Raw genomic sequence first — 24972 nt, 5'->3', positions numbered from 1 at the left:
GATAATCAAACTCCTGAATCTTCAAAACATACTGATGATTCGACAATAACAAATGATACAACTGCTGATGGCGAAAGTTTGCTAAATGTTCAAGTAGAGGGGGAGCACTTGAATATTCCTTCACGTGTTGAGGGGGAGCATCCTTTCGAGGGGGAGAAGAGCAGTTTGAATGATGTGTCGAGGGGGAGCATCAGAATAACAATAATTTCGAGGGGGAGCATGATGAAACTGAAACAATAAATCTTGATCAAAATGATGAATTTCATGATTTAAATAATAATGTTTCTGTTGCAGGATCTGAAAATGAAAAGATGTACGAAGATGCACCTTTGGACTTTGATCTAGCATATCCACCGTTAGAGAAATGGACAAGGAATCATCCGAAAGATCAAGTAATTGGGAATCCACAAGAAGGAGTTTTGATTAGAGCTCAAATTCGTGCAAAGAATGAGGTATTAAATACTCATCAAGAATTTTTCATGTTTAATGTTTTCATATCGAAAATTGAACCAAAGACAGTTAAGGTTGCAATGGAACACTCAGATTGGGTTGTTGCAATGCAATCTGAACTGGCTGAATTCGATAGAAACAAGGTTTGGAGATTAATTCCTAAACCTGAAAATGTTTCGATTGTCGGGTTAAAATGGATTTACAAAAACAAAACCGACAAGGATGGAAATATTGTACGAAATAAAGCACGATTAGTCGTAAAAGGATATTCGCAACAAGAAGATATCGATTATGAAGAAACCTTTGCCCCTGTCGCAAGACTCGAGGTTGTTCGAATATTTTTAGCTTATGCAGCTCACAAGGATTTCGATGTCTATCAAATGGATGTGAAATGTGCCTTTCTCAATGGTGAACTCAAAGCAACAGTTTACTTTGAACAACCTCCAGGTTTCGTAAATGAAATGCATCCTGATCATGTGTATATTTTAGATAAAGCTGTATATGGGTTAAAACAAGCACCAAGAGCATGGTATGCAACTCTTACCAGTTTCTTAAAACAGTCGAAATTTAAACAAGGATCAGTTGACCCCACATTATTTCGAAAGAAAGTTGGGAATTATCTAATGCTTGTATAAATTTATGTCGATGATATTATTTTTGGCTCTGCTGACCCTGCTTTGTCTAGTGAATTCGAAAATTTGATGAAAAGCCAATTCGAAATGAGCATGATGGGTAAAATCAATAATTTTCTTGGCTTAAATATTTATCAAAGCAGAGAAGGCATTTTCATCAATCAGGAAAAATATACAAGGAATTTGCTCGAAAAAATTGGAATGACAAATAGCACGAAGTTAATAGTATCAATGGCGGTTGGAATAAGGCTATCACCTTCGTTAGAAACACCTGCGGTTGATCTTACCTTATACAGGAGTATGATAGGTTCATTGCTTTATCTTACTGCAAGTAGACCTGATATCATGTTTTCTGTATGTAATTGTGCTAGGTATCAAGCAAATCCACGAGAACCACATTTAACTGCTGTGAAGAATATCTTTCGTTATCTCAAGGGAACAATTTCGTTAGGATTGTGGTATCCTTCGAAATCAGGATTTTTTATTCAGGCATTTTCAGATGCAGATCTAGGAGGGTGTACTTTGGATCGAAAAAGCACAAGTGGTGGATGTCAAATTCTAGATGGAAAGTTAGTAAGTTGGCAGTCGAAGAAGCAAACGTGTGTTTCGATTTCTACTGCTGAAGTTGAATATGTTGCAGCTGCTTCTTGTACTTCACATATTATTTGGATCCAGATTCAGTTGCGAGATTATGCCATTAATATGAAAAAGATTCCATTATACTGTGATTCTCAAAGTGCTATACGCATTTGTCATAATCTATTACAATATTCGAAAACAAAACATATTGCTCTTCGTTATCATTTTATCAAAGATCATGTGGAAGATGGCAACATTGAAGTCCATTTTGTAAAAACAACTTATCAGCTTGCTGATATTTTTACAACAGCTTTGGATGAAAAATCATTTGTTCGAATTTTGACAGGTTTGGGAATGATCGAAGCAAGTTCAGTTCCAGGAATGATTTCGAATGTATGACAAAGAAGTGTTATAAAAATGTGTCGATTCAGAGGCAACAATGGTTCATTCAGAGGCTGATAGTATTAACCATTCAGAGGTTATTGTTCACATTCAGCGCTTCGACACGCTTTGAATTCGACACATTGCGCATTTTGGTTTTGGGGTACAAATTTTCGTTAGTTTGTCAAATTTTCGTGAGTTTAACAAATTTTCGTTAGTTTGTCAAATTTTCGTTAGGTTAACAAATTTTCGTTAGTTTGTCAAATTTTCGTTAGATTAACAAATTTTCGTTAGTTTTTCATGTTTTTCGTTAGTTAGTAAAATAACTTTATTTTCGAAAAATCAAGAACTCCAAAAAGATTTTATTTTTTATTGTGCCCTTTTATTTTCGAAAAATCAAAAATTCCAAAAAGTTTTTTTTGTTAATTGTTTTGTTTTTCGAAAAACTTATAAAAACACAAAAACATTTTCTTTCTTTTCGAAAAATCAAAAATATCAAAAAGATTTTTGTTCTTTTGTTCTTTGTCTTTCCTTTGTGCAGATTCCACGAAAGTTTTACAAGGGTCATGCTTGTGTTTCTATGGGAAGGTACAATTTCGACAACTTTGTACTAGTTAGACTGTCCCTATAAGCATGTTGTAGCATGTCGACCCAAGCCTCTAATGACTCAATGTGTGATTTCGAAAGCCTTAATGAAATTTTTCGTATGAAAATTTCTTCCCAATCAGGCTTGCATTCACATTAGTCTCCTGAGCTACCTTACTCTTCTCAAATGAGTTAAGAGTTGTCTGTTTGGTCCAATCATAACAGAGGTACAATTCTTTTCGTGAACCAATCTTTTTCATCTCAAAATTCTAGCACATTTCACACACAATGACATATGTGCGAGAGGTCATTGATCAAACCAATCATGACTTAGGCATATCAAACTTCTGTGTTAATGATCTAACATCATGAGACCATGATGAAAGTGAAACCCAATCTTACGAACTCATTTAAGGAAATGACGGGGAACTAAGTTCCAATTTTAACGAAACATTTGTTTCTATACCAATTTTCGAAACTCCAAATCATATTCAATTCGTTTGAGTGGTCTTGATCAAATATTCGAATCCCACGATATTTGTTACCCAACAAGATCCAACACACAAATTTTATTTTCTTGAATGTGATTTCCGTGTGAGTTTCATTTGCTTTCTAAGTCACATGCAAAATAATTCAAAGCATACTTGTCCCTGACTACACTGGTCAAACAGGTAATTTCGGTTACAATTACTCACCTTATGTTTAGGTTGATATGTAACAAAATTGTAAACCACCCACAAAGCCTTGCAAAAGAAGCCCTTCGATACTTCTCTATAAGTATTCGATTGAAATTCACGGGAACATACACAAGCAGTTGATTATCTCTCTTGATAATTAACGAAGCAACCTTTGCACGGGGTTTATCTGCTTTTGTGTCGAAAATTTGTTTTTTCGACATCACAGTTCCAAATTTTCGTTAATTTGCTTCTTATCTTATCTTTGGCACACTGCACTCACGAAATCCTTGAGGTTCTGAGTACTACCAACTCAGGCTGATGATTTTGAACGTCTAGCAAATGACTTCGTCTCTAAACCCAAAGACGAAAGAGCTTTACCTCCATCCGAAGGTTTGTGACGGTTACAATTCTATTGGGAGAAATGAACAGACTGTTTGGCAAGACGTTTTGTATTCAGTCTGACTTTCAAGGTGATGTGACAGTTACTTTTTGACGCATGGCTACTTTATCGACAGAGTGGTGCGAGTTTCAAGGTGCCACGTCAGATCTCATTTAATGCTTATCCCGCGTTAAATTCAAATTCCAGGGTTACATATAAAAGGGGAATCAAGGGTTCTTTCTCAGTTTACACTCACAAAAGAAAAAAAAATCCCAAAATTGTCTCTGTTCTTCAAAGCTTCAAAACCATAATCATGGCTGCTCATGCTGGTGTTGATTCTGCATCCCAAACAACTGAAGATATCACTTCCCAACTTATTATGAAGATTCAAAGCACAAATTATCAAGTCGAGGGGGATGTTTCACTGTATCCAGAAGAGTTGAAGATGTTGGTTGTCGCTTTGAAAAGCTCTGTTCTTTCGACTGCCATGTTCAACTCGTTTGATGTTCCTCTATCCTGGCTGTCCATCGCAGGATCTATTGCATCATACAGCAAAGCTCTGGATGTTATTACATTTAATCTGGTAAACGATAAGAAGGTTCGACTGTCCAAGAAGTTGTTTTGTTAGATTCTTGAAATTCCTAATTCTCCACCGTACACTGATCTTTCGTTTGCTCAAGTCCTTTATATGTTCAATGAGATGGGTAATCAACCCCCACTCACCAAGATTAGTGATTTCAAGAAGTCTGGACTTCCAAGTATTTGGAATTTCTTATTTGGTATTTTTCTCCGATGCTTGACTGGTCGCAGTGTTGGATTGGATAAAGGAAGAATGGAAGTCTATGCCATGGTTGCTGGTCTGTACTATGATATTCCAGTTGATTATTCTACTCAGATGTGGAAGGAATTTCAGAAAAGTGTGGAGAACACTAATGTGGTTCAAGGAATTTCTTGTGCAAGATACTGGAGTTTGATTCTTCGTTATGTCTATGACAAAGAAGGGATTGAAGTGCCAGCAGATGAAGAGAAAGCTGATTTCATGAAGTATCACTTTCCCAAGGAAGTTTTAGATGATGCTGAGGTCTTTTCGAACATTGCTAGAATTCCTGATGCAATGTTAAAATGGGTTGATCCATCCAATTCAGTGTTAGTTGAGTATTTGAAGACTATCAATCCTGATGATGAAACAGGAAAGTTATTATCCAAAGAGGGTGCTGGTCCTTCTAAGAAATCGAAACGTTCGAAGAAGGATGCAAAGGCTACTCCTGAGAAGCCTGTGCAAGAATCCAAGCCAAAGAAGTCTCCAAAGAAACAGTCTACGACAGAGGAGCAAGTTTCGCATGTTGAGACAAAGCTTGTTGAGTCTGTTGTTGATGATCAAGTTAACGAAACAATTCCATCGAAGTCTGGTGTTTTTAGAAGACTAAAGCAACAAGTTCGTGGTTCACGAAAGTCTACACATGGATTTTCTAGGTTTTCTCCTACAATGGTTCGTAAACCACATCTTAATCACCAAGGGGTCCTTATTCGTGAGGTTCCAGCTCCTGTTTCTCCTTCATCAAAGAAATGAAGAGCTGAAGATGTGGCAAAACATATTTCCAAGAAGAAGCTAAAGAAACGAAAGTTGGTTATTCAAGAAGATTCGTCTGAAGATGAGAAAGTTCCTGAAACACCTGAAGCTACTCTTTCTAAATCAACATCGACACCTGAGCAGACTGAGGTCATACCGACCGAAGTTTCGTTAACCAAGTCAGAAACTGAGGAGGTTTGAACTTCAGACATCACTACAAACGTATCTGATACGGTTGTAAATGTCAACATGGGTGAAGGAGTTTCGAATACAGAGCTTCCATTATCAACTCAAGGTATTCCTGCTTTCTCTCACATGGACACTACTGTTTCATTACCACCATATATCATCCCTGTTTCTAACACAACAAACTCACCTACTTTTGAGCATGTTATTCAAAATCCATTTACCACACTTTTCTCATCCCAATCCACTGATCCACCTAAACCTGTTGATGAACCTGAAACTGATACTGATGAAGGGGGTTTTGGCAGAACTTTTGATGATTTGGAATTTGATGATGAGGAAGACAATTTTCCAGATCATATGTTAATGTCTATGAAGCAATTCAAGATTCTTAACAAGAAATTGAATTCGATTATTCAATCTCAAGCTGATATGGGGGGAAGTCAGTCTGTATCAAGCATGGAAATTGATGGTTTGCTCAAAGCAGTCGAAGCTAGGGTGATTAATAAGTGTTCTGGATTGATTCAAGCCTCTGAATCAAGACTCATGGATAAAGTGGATCAGAATGATAAGAACAATGAGTTGAGAGTCAAATCTCAATCTTCGAACGTTGAAGGTGAAATTAAAATTTTCAAACGATTGGCGAAGGAAAGGCATGTTTTGTTTGTTCAGGATGTGAAGAAGGTCAGAGAGGATGTTAATATGCAAATTAGAGAACTTCGTGAAGACATGGCAAAAGAGATTGCTAGTGTACAGCAAGACTATGCATCTCTCAATCAGAAGGTGGATATTATATGTGATACTGTTACGAAGTTTGTCAAGCTATACGAAAGTTTGAGTCCTTAAATTACTCAACTTTCTACGAATGACAGCCAGAGTTTTGTGGAGGTCATTACTTTGCTAAAGGAGCTGAAAGAATTATCTGTCAAGCCTGTTTCCTCTTCGATCATTACACCAGAATTCTTATCTCGGAAATTTTCTCAATTCGAAGTTGTTTTGCATAAACAGTTGGCTCTATTGTCCAGGATCTCAAATCTTCTACCAACAGATGCCCCACCTGTTAACACAGGGGTGCAAGGGGGAGAAAAGAAGGTTGGTGATGCGAAGGTTGGTGTGATTTCGCATGAATATGTTAAGAATGTTGGGAAAGTTTATTCAACAAAGGTTCCAACAACAAAACCAATTCTTTCATCTGCTGGGCCAGTTACTTCAACGATTGTTACCATGATGCCAATTACAAGGCCAATTTCTAAAGGAATTGTGATTGGTTCTTCTGTTAAAGGTGGTAGTAGTTTGAAGCCAAAAGAAGTCGTTGATAGCTCTTCGCTCAAAGACAAAGGGAAAACAATTATAGTTGAAAAGACGAAAGAGGAGAAGAAAGCTGAAGCTGAAGCTGAGTTGGAGAAATTAAGAGTGGTTCAAAGTATAATGAGACTTCGTGCAAGTGATCCTCCTGGAATGGACAAGGGAGATCCTGATAAGCATTATAACTATGAAACAATTGAAGCAAAAGTAGCATTCAATCATATGCATGCTTTTCAGAAGAAGGCCAAGCAGAGCTATATGATTTCGAATACATATATGAGTCAGCTTGACTTTCCAATCAATGAAATGATGTTTATCATGGCTCAGTACAAAATTGCTGAGAAATTTGATACTGATGATGACTACACATATCTGAAACTCAGGTTCCATGCTGTTCTTGGGAAAGCTCCAGAGGAAATATGGTCACTTGTGAAGATAAAGAAGGTGATCAGTATTAAGAAGGATGTTATGTTCGAGAACATGATGCAAAATTTTCGTTTCTATGTTACAAGGGCGAATAGTCAAATGTGTGATTTCTCTATGGCTGATTTTCCTTTGATGAACTTGTATGATCTTATACAAGTTGTATTGCTTTTGAAAGATAAAGATGTTTTGTATCTTCGAGAAACTGATCCAGAAGTTTTTCGTCTTGGGATTGCTCACATCAAGATATTCATAGACAACTACTATGAATGTTTGTCACTAACTCATGTGGAGTTAGCAAATGCGAAGGGGTTGGAAGTAAAAGCTCCCATGGAACCAACGAAGTCTCAAACTGAGTTAAAGAAGTATGCAGATGAGGAGCTATACTTGAAGCCATTTGGATTCATCTTCGTAGGGAAAGATAAGAATGGGAAGGCCAAGAGATTTTTGTTCCAGACATGCGAAGTAGAGAGGTACACTACATCCCAGTATACGAACTTTATTGTTCGTATGAATAACTGTTCGAAAAATAATCTTGGGGATAAGAAGGAGTTGAAGAAGATTATTTCTTGGTACACGGAAATTCGAAGGGTGATGCTGTATGCCATACAAATTCTTATGAACTGAAGAAGGTCGACATTATTACAAAGGGGGAGATTGTAAGGGTCGAAGACCAGTTGTAATATGTCGAAGACTTAATGTTATTTTACAAGGCATTTTGTAACGAAGCTTAGATGTTTAGTCCTTGTAATTTTTTGTATGCTTTCATGTTTCCTATAAATAGGGACATTACTTAGAGTTAGATAAGAGTCTTTGTACGAACTTGTCTACATTCTCTTTGTAAGAATTGAAAGCATAATAGAGCTGAAACCAGATTATATTTACATCTTGTGTTCGAATTACATTTGATTTACTCTGATTTGATTCATACTCGATTTATCACTTCATCATGATGTAACAGGGGTTTAGTTTACCTTGTTTTTCTTATCTAATGAAACCTTTTCATGGTATGACCTTTAGTAGGATACGGTCTCCAACTTTGAAATCTATGGGTATGCGTCTTGTGTCAGTGTAGCTTTTATGATGATTGTGTGCGGTCTTTAGTCATTCCTTTATCTGCATGATCTTCTCATGTTGTTTCACGAATGATCTCAGGACCAATGTGTGGGGTATCTTCAACACGCCTTATAGCTAATTGAGTATCTCCAACTTCTGTCTAGCATATTGGAGAATGACATATGTGTCCATTCAAGGTCTCGAATGGAGCGGCCTTTATGCTAGTGTGATAATTATTGTTCTATGAGGATTCATCTAATAGTTAGTGTGTATCTAATGAAATAAAAAAGTATATCACCCAAACACGGGAGCATATCTTCTAGAGTTTATATTGTTGTTTTTCTCTGCCCATCTGTTTGAGGATGACATGATGTATTCATATTGAGTTTGGTTGCCAGGAACCTATGCAATGATTGCAAAAATCTGGAAGTGAATCTGCTATATCGGTCTGAGATGATATATATTGGTACACCGTGTAGTCTGACTATTTCTATGAGATAGGTTCTGGTAACTTTCTCCATCTTGTCCGTTTCCATGATGGCTAAGAAGTGAGCAGACTTGGTAAAATGGTTAACCACTACTCAAATGGTGTCACAACCTCTAGAAGTTCTTGGCAACTTTATTATGAAGTCCATGGTTATCTGTTCCCCTTTCTATTCCGAGGTTGATGGTTGTTGTAGTAAGCCTTATGGCTTTTGTTACTCTGTTTGACTTTGGATCAGGTCAAGCATTTACTAACATAGGTGGCAATCTATGCCTTCATATTAGGCCACTAATAAAGCTTTTTGAGATCGAGATACATCTTATCTGATCCGGGATGTATCGAATATCTTGATTTATGAGCTTCATTTAAAACTATACTCCTGACTTCACCAAACTTTGGTGTTTAAATTCGATTCATGAAATATCGTGTTCTGTCTTCCTTGAGGACTAACTGTTTGTCCATACCTCGTAGGTTTTCTTCTACACTATTCTCGGGTTTGAGTTCTTCTAGATGAGCATCTAGAATTTGGGTGGTGAGATTGGAGTGGAATGTTAGGGTTAGAGCCTTTACACTAATTGGTTTTGCTCGTTCTTTCCTACTTAAAGCGCATTACACGACATTTGATTTAGGTGGATGATAACGAATTTTACATTCGTAATCATTTACCAATTCGACATACTTGCATTGTCTCATGTTGAGCTCCTTCTGGTCGAAGATGTGTTGGAGGCTTTTGTGATCGCTGAACACAACACACTTTATTCCGTAGAGGTAGTGTCTCCAAATCTTTAAGGAAAACACTACAACTCTCAACTCTAAGTCATGAGTAGTGTAGTTGGTGTTGTTTGGATTCAGCTGTCAGGATGCGTTTGCAATGACTCTATTCCATTGCATCAGTATGCATCCTAACCCATAGTGTGAGGCATCGTAGAATACTATAAAGTCTTATGTTCCTTCTGGGAGAGACAAAATTGGTGCACTGCACAACAACTATTTCAATTTCTAGAAGGCAGACTCTTGGTTGTCTCCCCAATCGAACTTTTTCTCATTTTGGGTTACTACAATGAGAGGCTTGGCAATTTTTGAAAAGTTCTCAATAAATCTCCTATAATAGCATGTAAGCCGTAGGAATTAGCATACTTCAATTGGTATCATTGGTTCTTTCCAATCCTTAACTTATTCGATCTTTATGGGATCGACATGAATCCCTTTACTGTTGACCACATGGCCGAGGAAATGCACTTCATTAATCCAGATCTTGCATTTAGAAAAACTTTTCATAAAGTTTCTCTTTTCTTAATAGTTCTAGAATTAAACGCAAGTATTGGCTATGTTCTTCCTTGGTTCGTGAATATATAAATATGTCGTTGATGAAGATGATCACGAATTTATCTAAGTAGAGTTTATACACCCGATTCATAAGGTCCATGAATACGGCTGGTGCGTTAGTCAACTCAAATGGCATAACTAGAAACTCGTAGTGACTGTACCGAGTCCTGAATGTTGTCTTTTGAATGTCTGCTTCTTAAACCCTGAATTGATGATAGCCGGATCTTAGATCGATCTTTGAGTAGTAGCAGGATCCTTATAGTTGATCGCACAGGTCATCGATCCTCCGTAGTGGATATTGATTTTGATGGTGAGTTTTCTCAACTCTCGATAGTCGATGCACATCCTGAACGATCCATCCAACTATTTGACAACAATATCGGAGCTCCTCATGGAGAGAAGCTTGGTCGGATAAAGCCTTTGTCAAGAAGTTATTGGAATAACCAGACCTTGAACTGGTGAAGCTAATCCCTAGATGTACCTTTCGGTCTCTTTGTATTCTGGGTTCACCATTCCTGGGAAAAGGTTTACGAGGTCGTTAAATCGGGAGGTGTAAGCAGTTACCTCCGATCCTTTTATGGTAAGGTTCCAAATTATAGAGAGCGATTGATTCCAAAAATCCTATAGGTTTCCAAATTATAGAGAGTAATCGATTCTAGAAATCCTATAGATTTCCAAATTATGGAGAGAGAATTGAAATCCTACCAATTTCACATAATAGAGAGAGAAGTTTGGAGACTACTGAATGATCGATTGGGAACTATGGGTTTCTCTACTATGACGGTAGGGGAGCTATTCATTCTTTATTCTTCTTTGGGTTTAGGCGAACTAGGAGAATCTGAACGTTATCCCAAAATTTTAAGTATTTTTAAAATGTATATGTTGTATTGAGGTTGATATAAGGTTTCTAAGGTACTAGGTTTCTACAACGAATCTTGAGAACATCCTTCAATCTCTAAAACTTTCAACCATTGTAGTCTGTCAAATTCCTTGCTCAAGGTTGGTTGTGCACCGGCTCGACCATAAATAACATAGGCGTACGTTCCAGGTTTATTTATGTTATGACTTATGTATGGTACTAACCTTAGTTTAGGCTTTCACCTAAATGGTTGAGTTGGTAGTTTTAGTTGGAGGTATGTTAGAGTTTTATTAATTGTTCTCATTGCGGGTTAGAGTATATATAACTCTTATATATTATTGTTGGTGGGGTTTGTAGTATTATTAAATTTTGTTTTGTACACTAAGACTACCAAGTACAGACGAGGGCCAGAAAGGAAACACCGGAGGGCAGGACCATTTTAGCAATTAAGTCGTTCTGAAATCCAACAACCCAAGCGACATTTCAAACTAGATTCCTCGTTCTGTAAGTAGCCAAGAAATAGTGTAATTAACAAATAATAATACTTTTATTAGAAGCTAGTTGCTATACTTGTATTCCTCTTTCGAGGATACGAGTTCTCTATAGTCAATTTATCTTTGATACCAATCTGTCACACCCTCGGCCGAGGCGGCGAAACACGTCGGGCTATGCGATTAAGTTCATGGATCACAGGTAAATTTAATATATAGCACAAATACAACAATAAACAATATAGCATTCATGTTTCATCTTGATATTTAAACACAAGGTTTTTACAATTAATAATAATACATGAATTACCTTAAAAGATAGGTATATAATACAATAGTAAGTAAACTAGATCACCTGTAATCTAATCCGTCTTGAATGTCTGTTTAGTAGTTTCCTGAGAATACATGTAGTTTTGAGGGTTAGCACAAGGTTGGTGAGAGTTACAGGTTTTCTGCTAACAACAATAATACTTTTAAAAAGTCTAAATAGTATTTTCTTTGTATTACAATAGTTAAAACAGTGTTTTCAGTAAGTCTTTAAAAGTTAAAATGTATTTTGTACGAGTAAATTCATGCTTAAAACTATGTTTCTAATAAATATTTGAAAGCCAAACTATATTGTTGTATAAGTAATTCCATACTTAAAATAGTTTTGAAAGCAAATGAACCCATGGTTTGTAGTGAGAGAGAGAGAGACATATATATATATATATATATATATATATATATATATATATTCTAGTTAATGTTTATAGTGAGTCCTATAACCGAGTTATGTGACTGAGTGTACTCGGCTACAACGCTTCATTGGACGTTGCAATAACGAGAGTAGACACCTATCACCCGCTTCGATTGATCGTTCGAGGGTTGTAGCTAGCAACCGCAGGTGGGGATGTCAACCCCTTATAGATCTATACATATGTATCTCACTCCGAAGATTAATGGTTACAGTAGTGTATGTATGCTAAGTGTTTAGACTCAACTAATGAATAACGTCTCACTAAAAAGCACTTAACTAAAAAGTTTGTGAATAGATCTCAGCCCTAACTTAATCCTGGTTCAGTCACTATACATAATGAATTTCATTGTATAAAGTTTATAACAGCCGAGTATGTTTGGTATGTATGTAATAGTGTAATGTGCTCGCTTTTATAAAAATGGATGTTTCAAATTAATGAACATATGTACATGTATAAATGTTGTGTACTTAAACGTATAAATAAACATGCATAGTAATAGCTTGAATCCTTGAAATACTACAGAGTTTGATAACGTGCTTGTTATAATATGTATTGTCACATAAAAATCATATAATTTTCTATCGTTTAGTATTTGTTGTGTGAACTGGTTATTTCACGATAAAATAAGCATAATATGTATACGAAAGTTTATACTAGTTTATTCGTAATAATATGGTAAATTGTTAAATAATAATACTTTTATAAACTAGATTTATTGTATTTTCGCATAAAAAAGAAATTGATTTGTATAAACAAAATATTTAGGCACATGTATTCCACCCCCCCCCCCCCGAAATAATTAAAATATTAAAAAGGGGCCGTAAGCACTCAAACCTTGAAGCGTGAGTTCCATTTGTTCGAAGTCGTTTCAGTTTTGTGAAGCTTGACATGAGAAACCGCAAAACAATCATTCTTGAGTTAAAATAACTACCAGGACCATTTTGTAGTATACTTTTAACTAAAGGGGTTGAAATTCTTATTTTGAATCAAATTTTGAATATTGGGGTTTGTTTTGTTAAAAATAACCAAGGAGGGTCTATTTTTAATTAATGGGTTCAATATGGGGGTTTGGGACTGATTTCAAATAAATGTTTTAATAAGGAGGTTAATTTGGTCATTTCACAGAGCTAAAAGAATTTAGGGCTTTCATGCCCTCATTTTCACTTGTTTGATCGATCAAGGAATAAAAAGTATGAATGAAAGCAGGGAGAAACATGCATGCAACAAATATGTGCCTCCGGTCGTTGATCGATCTCGGAGAAGAAATAAGACAAATTTTTAGGAGGTTCTTCGATCCTCATCTGATCGAGAAGGATAAAACAAAAAGGGTTACGGTTTTTGGTCCTTATTTGATCGAGGAAGAAAACCATAGAAGGGGGCAGAAGAACGAGCTCGGCGAGGGGGGCTCGATCTCCGACGATCCTTCCTGATTTGCATTTCTCGTCGCCGGCAGAAGTCAAGCAAGGATGAGGGAGATCGAAATTAGCACAACAAAAGGTAAGCAAGGGTGTTTGAATTTTTTTCGATAGAAAGGAGCAATTCAAGCGCCTCCGATGATCGGCAGATTGGTCGTTGGGTGGGAGGAGCATCTTCGGTTTCCAACTGGACCGAAGGATGAAAGGTGTTAAAGTAACTCAGAGTTGTGGTAATAGTTTTGGTCTCTACATGTTTTATTTTGTTTTATTTAGTAGTACTAGAATGGAATAAGTCAATACCAATGTGGACTGAGTGGTCTTGGTCTTTAGGTGATAGTGTGGAGTCAGTTCCTTATTTTCTGCAATAGTCTAGTTTAAAAAAGGCATGGTGTACGTAGATGGTTGAAGTCCCCAATTCTGTTTTGTTTTACTTTGAATGTGAATAAAGGTATAACCATTTGCCCAGATTGTTTCTTTCTTCGCTGGTCTGATTACTACTCTGCAATTATACCTGTTTTACCCTTCCCTGTCATAGTCACATATTTGTCCCCTGTTAAGTTTTGCTTTCCTGTCCCCTGTTTCTTAATTTGGTGTAAAATCATTATCACTCCTACAAAAAGCTAACACTTGGTATCAGAGCACAACATAGTGCATGCCAAAGTACCAACAACATAAAGAGATGATAGGAAACAATGGCAATGGAAATAAGGATGGTATGGTCACTCTTCATTACCCGATGCTGTCAAGGAGCAACTACGCTGCATGGGCCATCAAAATGATGGTCTTCATCCAAGCCCAGGGAGTGTGGGATGCAGTGGAACCAGGAAAAACAAACATTGTAGTAGAGGTGAAGAAAGATAAGATGGCCTTGGCAGCCATCTATCAAGGCATACCGAAAGACCTATTGCTTTCATTGGCTGAGAAGAAAACAGCCAAAGAAGCATGGGAAGCCTTGAAGACCATGTTCTTGGGAGCAGATAGGGTGAAGACAGCATGGATTCAGACTTTAAAAGCTGAGTTTGAAGCCTTGACTATGAAGGAATCAGAGGTTGTAGATGAGTTTGCAGTAAAGATAAGCAATCTAGTGAGTACCATGCGAGCCTTGGGGGATGCAGTAGAAGAATCTTATGTAGTGAGGAAACTACTAAGAGTTGTACCATCTAAAATCCTTCATATTGCTTCCACTCTAGAGCAATTTGGTAATTTAGATGAGATGACAGTTGAAGAAGTCATAGGAAGGTTGAAAGCTCATGAAGAAAGGATGAAGGGACACAGTGATAATGAAGAAAGAAAACTCCTTTTGACCCACCAAGAATGGTCAGAAAGAAATAAGAAGAAAGAAGAAGACTCCAAGTCCACTCACAAAGGAAATCGTGGTGGGTTTGGAGGCTCACGTGGAAGAGGGAGAGGCCGCAGCAGAGGAGGAAACAATGGTGGACGTGGTGGTCTTGGAAGAGGCAACTCACACCATCAAAAGGAAGACAAACGTGGTCAGTCAAGTAATCAAGACAAAAGTGGTGTGCAGTGCTACAACTGTCAAGAATTTGGTCACTATGCTGCTGAATGTAAGAATCCAAGACGTGAATGAAATCAAGTGAATAACTTGATTCAAGACCATGTTGACAATGAACTTGCACTACTTCTATCATCTTTTAATGGAAGTGAAGAGATAGGTGAAGTCTTCCTGAATGAAGAAAACATAAACCCACCATTGAAGACAAGAGGAGATGTTGCAAGCCACTCAAATGTTTGGTATCTCGATACAGGGGCCAACAACCACATGATTGGGGACAAGTGTAAGTTCAAATAGTTTGATAAAAGGATCCAAGGCTATGTAAAGTTTGGGAATGAGTCTAGAGTTAGAATTGAAGGAAAGGGTATGATTGTTTTTCAATGCAAGAATGGAGAGCATCGTAGACTTGAAGAAGTTTATTATATCCCATACTTATGTAGCAACATAATAAGTCTGGGACAACTAGCAGAAGGTGGAGATGAGATTAGAATAAAATACCCATTTTTATGGGTACATGATGGTACAAGAAGACTGTTAATGAAGGTACATAGTTCTCCAAATCGGCTCTACAAGATCGAATTAGAAGAACTGAAGGCATCGTGCTTAGTTGCTGAAACCAGTGAACCCTTGTGGCTTTGGCACTCTAGGTTGGTCCATGTGAATTTTCACTCTTTAACACTCATGTCTGATAAGAAGTTAGTTGAAGGTATGCCAAAGATACTCATCCCAAATCAGCCATGTGAAGGTTGCCTAGTAGGAAAGCAGTCACGAAACTCCTACCCTTAACAAGCAAGCTACAGGGAAAAGAAAAGACTAGAGCTGGTATATGGTGACTTGTGTGGACCGGTCTCACCTCCTACACCCGCTGGAAACAGGTACTTCATGTTGCTTGTTGATGATTATAGTAGGGTGATGTGGGTGTATCTCATGAAAACGAAAGAAGAAGCTTTCCAAGTCTTCAAGAACTTCAGGTCAAGAGTAGAAAATGAAACAGGTGAGAAGGTGAAGAACTTGAGAACGGACCGAGGGGGTGAATTTCTTGTTGGATTAAGTGTCTAAGTTCATAACTATTTCTGGTATGTACTTGACCCGGTTGGCATGGTCCATTTGGGTTGCATGGCATTGCAACACTTGGATAGACAAAATGAGAGAAGAACACTTATGGTTTATTAATATATTATAAGTTCTAATATATTAATAACATTATTTAATTAGTATTGATCAAGAATTAATTTGGAATTAATTTGGTGATCAAAAAGAGACTAATTAAATATAGGGGGTTGATTGTGTAAATCATCCATTCTTTTATAGTGGGCTAATGATCCATGGTTTATTGAATTGGGCTAAAACCCATAAGGTGCTCCATGGATAGTCCATGGAGGTTATAAACCCATGGATCATGGAATATGAAAAGCCATGTCAATTAGGGTTTACATGTTGTAACCTTACTTGTGACACAACTATAAAAGGACCCCATGGGCTACCAAAATCGGCACTATGTGTAGAACAAGAGGGCTAGCCGATTTTGAGTGATAGTGTACTTCTCTCAAAGTTATTCCAAGAGTTATGGTGATGTGTGAAACACTTGAGGCATCACATTTGAGGTGCTAGGCTCACAAAGTTCTCAAGGAATCCAAGCAACAAGAAAGGTATGTTCTCATACTAGCTTTTATGTTTCAAGTTCCCCATGTCATGCTAGTTAGGTTAAGAACCTTGGAAAAAACCAAATTTGCATGTATCTTAGTAAAACATAGATCCAAGGTTTCTAGGGTTGCATGTACACCTTAGGAGTGTTAGAATGCTCAAAACCCTTCAGTGGTATCAGAGTCTAGGCTTGTTTTCTTGATACTTGATGCAAATTGTTGAAAAAACTCAAGTTTTCTGCATTCTGCTGAATGAACTCGTCGAGTCCATGGGGGGACTCGACGAGTTCATGTGTTATTTCATCCTACTCGTCGAGTAGGCTCATGTACTCGACGAGTAGGAGGCCCTGTTTGCAAATTTTTGAGTTTCGCTGCTGGAAATGAACTAGAATCATTATCCTAAATTGTTTTGGACTTGTAAAATCTGTTTTTGGAGTGGTAATGATTATGCTAATCCATTTTCAATGGCTATTATCAAAATTTCAAGTTTTGTATGTGTTAATTATGATTCTTGAAATTGTTGATATGAATGTTCATACACTTATGAGTTTGGTAGATCATAGGAATTATTTGCAAATAGTTTGTTAGTTTAATTCTTGATCTTGATGTGTTTTAATGGAATCCATAATTTGTCCTCAAGTTATTGATTACCAAAAGTCTTTCTTTTAAAGTCCATTAAAGAACACATAAGTTACATGAAAATGAAGAGTCTTCATTTTAATAAATCATTAACTCATAAGTTATGAAGTTGAAAAGTTTTGAAAGTTACAAAACTTACCCTCAAGTTTTGGAACATGTAAAGTCACTTTAGAAAACTTTAGTTCCAACCCCTAGAATTTTAAAAGTTAAAATTCAACCCTTATACTTTATAATATTATAAGTTAATAATATATATATATATATATATATATATATATATATATAAGAACAAGTCATTTTACCGTTAGTAGGCCTCGTTCACGAAGCCGATCTATAAGGGGGTATAAGGTTGTTGCCTATAAAATGACAGCTTAATGGGTGTCCACTCTCACCCACCGCTTCCTTGACTGATAGAGGATCGTTAGTCGAACGGGTAGGACACTGAATTTAATCCTCATTAAAATTATGATGATTGTAAAGTAACTAAATGTTTTATAATTTCCCAATCTTAGTTACTTTAGGAAAATGTGAATTTGGTGCTAACCCATGAAATTACACTTTGCACTTTGGTTAAGTCGTTAGTGGAGCGTGTGTGGTTAACCGGCACACTAACTTGGATTTAACAAAGTTGGCAAAGGGTGGCTTAAGGTTTATCATATATTGGTAGAGCGTGTGTGGTCCACCGACACATCGATTAGGTGATAAAATTAAGAGTACCAAGTTAATTTGCATGGTTATTCACACCTTGTTTTGTGATCCTCGGCATCCCAGTCACGAAACTTGAAGGGCACAATCGAGATTGAAACATGCCATTGAAAAGTTAAATGAATCTCAAAAGAATCTAGGAGTTTCAAAACCAATTAAAACCTAATAATACATTTCATTTTTCATGGTGGAAGTTGGTGAATCGTCATTCACCTACCTTCAAATATTTTATAGCTTGGATTACGGCATCCCTCTTCTAAGTTATAAAATATTGTGTTGGGTCCTAGCCTTAATATTACATTTGGGTGTCTTATTAAGGACTATCTTTATATCTAATCTAAACTTGTCTTTCTTCTTTTTCAGATGTCTTCAAACAATGCTGCTTCTGGCTCAAACCCTACCGGCTCCTTTTCTCTCATGAACCTTTGTGGGAGAGTCATCTTCAATGGTTCCAACTTTATGGATTGGATCCAGAACATCAGGATGGTCACTCATTACGAGGACAAGGAATAGGTCATCGACAAGGAGCTTAAGGAACTTGATGAGTCGTTTGCTACTCCTGAGGAGATCGCTGAATCCCGGGCTCATGAGACAGATGCCACTAAAGTGGCATGTATCATGTTGGCCATGATGACATCCGAGCTCCAAAAGTCCTATGAGGACTATTACCCTTTTGAGATGCACCAGGACTTGATGGACCGCTACCATCAAAGTGCTCGTCAAGAGAGGTATGACATCATCTCCTCCATGATAACAACCCGAATGAAGGATGGTGAACCCATCACGGGCCACTTACAGAAAATGCAAAGCTATGTGGACCGTTTGCTGAAATTGAATGTGAACTTCCTTGAAGAGTTGGCAATTGACATCATTTTGCACTCCTTACCTTCATGTTATGATCAATTCCGAATGACATATCACATGAACAAGGAGGAAGTTACACTCAGCAAACTTCAAGGACTTTTGAAGACCGCCAAAAGTGGTCTTAAAGGTAAATCGGTTGTTACCACTCCTACTCTTACCGCGGCCCCTGTCTTGGAAATCGAGCAAGGTAAAGGGAAGAAGAGGAAGAGCCCTTAGAAGGGTACCAAGGGAAAGTCCCTTGATGGCTCCTCATCAATTGGAATCAAAAGAGGTTCTGTCACTCCTTCTACCAACCCTAAAGAGGTTGAATGCTTCTATTTCCATGAAAAGTCGCACTGGAAGCGAAACTGCCCAAAGTACCTGCAAGATGTTGTGAATCTTGTTTACTTGGAAAAATGACAAAATCACCCTTTACTGGTTCTTGTGCTAGGGGTGAAGGTTTGTTGGATCTTGTACACACGAATATGTGTGGACCCTTCAGAACCGCCACAAGGGATGCTAATCGCTTCTATGTGACTTTTACTGATGATTATAGTAGATATGGATATGTCTACTTAATCAAGCATAAGTTAGAAACCTTTGAAAAGTTCAAGGAGTTTAAACAGGAAGTGGAGAATCAGTTGGGCAGGAACATTAAGATGCTTTGATCCGATCGAGGTGGTGAGTATCTTAGTATAGAGTTCCTTGACTATCTTAAGGAATGTGGGATTGTCTCACAATTGACACCTCCCAGGACACCACAGCTTAATGGTGTGGCTGAGAGGCGTAATCGAACCCTGTTAGACATGGTTTGTTCCATGATGAGTCAAGCCTCGCTACCAATCTCAATCTGGGGGTATGCCTTAGAGACTGCCGCCCATATCCTTAATCTAGTCCCTACCAAAAAGGTTGCCAAAACACCTCACGAGATGTGGACCGGGAAAGCTCCCAATTTGGACCACATCAAGATTTGGGGTTGCGAGGCTTTCGTGAGGCGCAAGACTCACGATAAGCTCGAACCTCGAAGTGAGAGGTGTATTTTCATCGGCTACCCATAGAAATCCTTTGGTTACCTCTTCTACAAACCCAGTGATAATGTGGTCTTTGTAGCAAGGAGGGGAGTCTTTTGAGAGAGAGAGAGTTCATAAGCCATGGAAACAGTGGGAGGCAAATTGACCTTGAAGAAATTGAAGAGTCAAGTGGTGAAGGAACCTCAAATCCTAGCAATCAACCTGAGGAGGAAACTCTTGTTGATCCGACTGACGAGTATGTACCTCTGAGGCGTTCCACGAGAGTTAGGAATGCACCTGAGCATTACTATGGTTTCCATATTACTGCGGAAGGTGATACACTTATCAGTGATAGCACACTGGTAAGTTTGGATGAACCTAACAACTACACGGAAGCCATGGCAGGCCCCGAGTCTGCCAAATGGAAAGAGGCTATGGACAGCGAGATACAGTCCATGTATGACAATCAAGTTTGGAACTTGGTTGACAATGTACCAGGTCGTAAGACAGTTGGGTGCAAATGGATCTTCAAGAAGAATACCGACATGGATGGTAATGTACACACTTATAAGGAGCGATTGGTTGCAAAGGGCTTTTCTCAAACTCCGGGAGTTGATTATGATGAGACATTTTCACCAGTAGCAAAGATTAAGTCTATTAGGGTTATGGTAGCCATTGCTGCATTTCATGATTATGAAATATGGCAAATGGATGTCAAAACTGCTTTCCTTAATGGAAGGTTGGCTGAGGATGTTTACATGAGTCAGCCAGAGGGTTTTGTCAGTACACAGTACCCTAATAGAGTGTGTAAGCTTGAGAAATCCATCTATGGATTGAAACAAGCACCTCTCAGATGGAATCTTTGTTTCGATGAGAAAGTCAAAGAGTTTGGCTTTTCGAGGAGCGAGGTTGAATCTTGTGTATATGTCAAGGCTAGTGGGAGTATAGTTAGCTTTTTGGTATTGTATGTGGATGACATACTACTCATAGGAAATGACATCCCAACTCTACAGGAAGTAAAGTCCTGGCTTGGGAAGTGTTTCGCTATGAAGGACCTCGGAGAAGCTGCCTATATCCTGGGGATAAGGATTTTGAGAGACAGGAGTAAGAGACTAATTGGACTTAGTCAGAGTACCTACTTGGATAAGGTGTTGAATAGGTTCAGCATGCAGAATTCCAAGAAATGAGAGTTACTGATCCAGAGTAACGCCACACTGAGTAAGACTCAGAGCCCGAGTACAGAGGCTGAGATAGCTGATATGAGTCGAGTACCGTATGCTTCCGCTGTAGGATCGATCATGTATGCTATGACTTGTACTCGTCCTGATGTGTCCTTTTCTTTGAGCATGGTCAGCAGATATCAGGGGAACCCTGGCAAGGCTCACTGGACTGCGGTAAAGAACATTCTCAAGTACCTGCGGAGGACTAAGGACTGGGTCCTTACCCTCGGTGGGAGTGATGACTTGAGAGCAGCAGGGTATAGTGATGCTAGCTTCCAGACTGATAGGGATAATTTCCGCTCTCAGCCAGGCTGGGTCTTTACCTTAAACGGAGAAGAAATTACTTGGAAAAGTTCCAAGCAGGAGATAGTGGCTGATTCAACTTGCGAATGAGAGTATATAGCAGCAAGCGAGGCAGCAAAGGAGGCAATATGGGTGAAGAACTTCATTGGAGACCTTGGAGTAGTACCAGCTATAAAGGAGCCTATGGAGATTTTCTGTGATAGTGAAAGTGCAGTTGCCTTAGCCAAGGAACCAAGGGATCACGGAAGATCCAAACACGTCGACAGAAATACCATTTCATTAGACATCGAATAGAAGAAGGACTCCTCGTGGCAAAGAGGGTATCATCGGATGAGAACCCAGCAGATCCCCTCACGAAGGGACTGGGTAGGGTTAAGCATCTCCAGCATGTGAGGCGCATAGGGCTAAAGGATGATATTAGTTTTAGAAATTAGATAGCTTTGAAATTTGTAAAGTGTAATTGACATTTGATGATAAATAAAAGTTGTTGTTTATTTATGAGTAAAGTGTTGCTATCTTTGTCAATCATTTACTATCATTTCATTTTGCATGTTTTGACTTCCAGAATAATTATGTTATGGTATATCATATTATTCAAATTCTCCACAGTCGGTCATATGTTGGAAGTAGATATGAATCAACATTGTCATGAAGTTGGCTTGTAGATGTCTAAGGTGTTGGACATAGCAAGAGTTGCTACAACATTCATGAGTACTCATAGGTTCTGAGTATTGGATTCAACCCACGCTCACTTGTATCACTTCATAGAATTTATATCGAGTGATCATGAGACGGTAATATCATATAAGTCTTCAAACCTATAGATATGAGTTGTTAACTATGAGTTGGTTATACATTGATTGTACGAAAACGCATTGGTAGCTCGATGTTATAAAACGTGCCTTTGTGTATGATTCAACAAGTAGTAGAACAAGCATATGAGTCGAAGTTTATATGTTCCTTCTTGGATTAGAAGCGATATCTGGGCCCCTAGATGATTTTGTTTTGACCTACGTACCGGGCCCGGTCAGAATTAAATTGATGTGTTCAATTAAGTTCTATGTCAAACAAATTGGAAATCGGGAAACAAACTGCTGGACAATAAGTACGACATGGTTCCATGTATTTGTCCGGCTGATATCTTGAGAGCAGAGGATTATATGATCACTTATCTTAAATGGCATATCATCATCATCTCAGTTCCGTGAGACTTTGAAAAAGCTACGATTACTGATGGGTTCCTGAAGTCATACTTGCAGTTATAGTTATTAGACTTATCCAAGTGGGAGACTGTTGGATTAGGTGTCTAAGTTCATAACTATTTCTGGTATGTACTTGACCCGGTTGGCATGGTCCATTTGGGTTGCATGGCATTGCAACACTTGGATAGACAAAATGAGAGAAGAACACTTATGGTTTATTAATATATTATAAGTTCTAATATATTAATAACATTATTTAATTAGTATTGATCAAGAATTAATTTGGAATTAATTTGGTGATCAAAAAGAGACTAATTAAATATATACGGTTGATTGTGTAAATCATTCATTCTTTTATAGTAGGCTAATGATCCATGGTTTTTTGAATTGGGCTAAAACCCATAACGTGCTCCATGGATAGTCCATGGAGGTTATGAACCCATGGATCATTGAATATGAAAATCCATGTCAATTAGGGTTTACATGTTGTAACCTTACTTGTGACACAACTATAAAAGGACCCCATGGGCTACCAAAATCAGCAATATGTGTAGAACAAGAGGGCTAGCCGATTTTGAGTGATAGTGTACTTCTCTCAAAGTTATTCCAAGAGTTGTGGTGTTGTGTGAAACACTTGAGGCATCACATTTGAGGTGCTAGGCTCACAAAGTTCTCAAGGAATCCAAGCAACAAGAAAGGTATGTTCTCCTACTAGCTTTTATGTTTCAAGTTCCCCATGCCATGTTATTTAAGTTAAGAACCTTGGAAAAAACCAAATTTGCATGTATCTTAGTAAAACATAGATCCAAGGTTTCTAGGGTTGCATGTACACCTTAGGAGTGTTAGAATGCTCAAAATCTTCATTTCTTTCAAGGCAATTCACCTCATATTGCAGTGAGACGGGTTTGACATGCCATTATACCTCTCCATACTCCCCACAACAGAACGAAGTTGTGGAGAGACAGAATAGGACAATTTTGGAGATGGTAAGAAGCAGCTTGAAGTCGATGAATGTCCCTGATGTATTATGGGGTGAAGTCGTGAATCATGTTGTGTATTTACTGAACCGGGTAAACACCAAGGCTTTGAAATAAACTACACCATTTGAGATATGGAATGGGAGGAAACCACAGGTAGGACATCTCAGAGTTTTCAGGTGTGTTGCACATATGCTAGTTGCAAAGAATCATCTAAAGAAGTTGGAAGATAGAAGCAAACGAGTTGTGCATCTTGGAATTGAAAAAGGATCGAAGGCGTATAGACTCTTAGACCCTAATACGGGGTCAATGTTTGTTAGCAGGGATGTCGTGTTTGAAGGAAATCGAAAGTGGAGTTGGGAAACGACGAAGAAGATAAAGTCGACACCAAGGATAAGCTTTACTGTGGAAGGATTTGATTTTGACCAGGTCAATGAAAGTGAAGTCGGATCTATCCCTCACACTCCAATGGGTCAAGAAATATCCCAAGGTGATGTGGACTGGACTGAAGATGAGTCTCAGCCCATTGACTCACACTTGGACTCACAAATGAGCCCACCTGGTATGCACTCAAACCACCGTCGACACCTAATTCCCCAAGTACCCCAGTTACGCCAATATCACCAGTGTCGCAAGTCGACTCTGTTAGTACCACTTCGAGTTCGACAAGTGGGGGCGCTCCAAAGCGCTATCGACTACTTACATATTTGTACGAGAATACCTAGCAATTGATGATGATTCATGACGATGAAGAGCCAGCCACGTATACAGAAGCACGAAAACGTAAGGAATGGGCCAATGCTATGAATTTGGAACTAGCCTCGATCGAGAAAAACAAAACCTGGACCCTGGTTGATCTTCCAACGGGACGAAGAGCAATTGGCTTGAAGTGGGTGTTCAAAATAAAACAAGATCCAAGTGGGAAGGTCGTGAAACACAAGGCAAGAATTGTGGCAAAAGGGTATGTTCAAAAACAGGGAATAGACTACGATGAAGTATTTGCACCGGTGGCGAGAGTTGAAATGGTACGTGTCATCCTAGCCCTTGCAAGTTCTAATGGTTGGCATGTGCATCATCTTGATGTGAAATCAGCCTTCTTGAATGGGAAGTTGGAAGAGGAAGTCTATGTTACACAACCTGAAGGTTGCGAGAAGAAGGGTGACACCAACAAAGTGTTCGGGTTGTCAAAAGCCCTCTACGGGTTGAAACAAGAACCCACGGCTTGGAATGCTTGTTTAGATAAATACTTGAAGAACCTGGGATTCACAAGGTGTCTTCAAGAATACTCTGTGTACACTAGAAAAAGGAAGGAGATACCCTAATAGTTGGAGTGTATGTAGATGACCTACTGGTCATAGGAAGCTGCCAAGAAGACGTGA

General features: G+C 38.3%; 1 protein-coding gene across 1 annotated transcript; it reads left to right on the top strand.

Annotated features, from left to right (window-relative positions):
• The first annotated feature begins 14217 nt into the window (after positions 1-14217).
• On the top strand, positions 14218-15126 carry LOC145106897 (uncharacterized). Its single transcript, XM_079043817.1, has one exon. It carries the CDS (start codon positions 14218-14220, stop codon positions 15124-15126), a length of 909 nt encoding a protein of 302 aa, XP_078899943.1.
• The last annotated feature ends 9846 nt before the right edge of the window (positions 15127-24972 follow it).

This window comes from Lactuca virosa, chromosome 4 (genome assembly GCF_052849685.1).
Source record: "Lactuca virosa cultivar CGN04683 chromosome 4, Lactuca_virosa_CGN04683_v6, whole genome shotgun sequence".
NCBI lineage: Eukaryota > Viridiplantae > Streptophyta > Magnoliopsida > Asterales > Asteraceae > Lactuca > Lactuca virosa.
The sequence above is the reverse complement of the archived record's forward strand: the minus strand, read 5'-3'. Positions and strand labels throughout refer to the sequence as shown.

Coding starts and splice junctions, on each gene's coding strand:
- LOC145106897 (XM_079043817.1), top strand. CDS start 14,218: ATGATAGGAAACAATGGCAATGGAAATAAGGATGGTATGGTCACTCTT.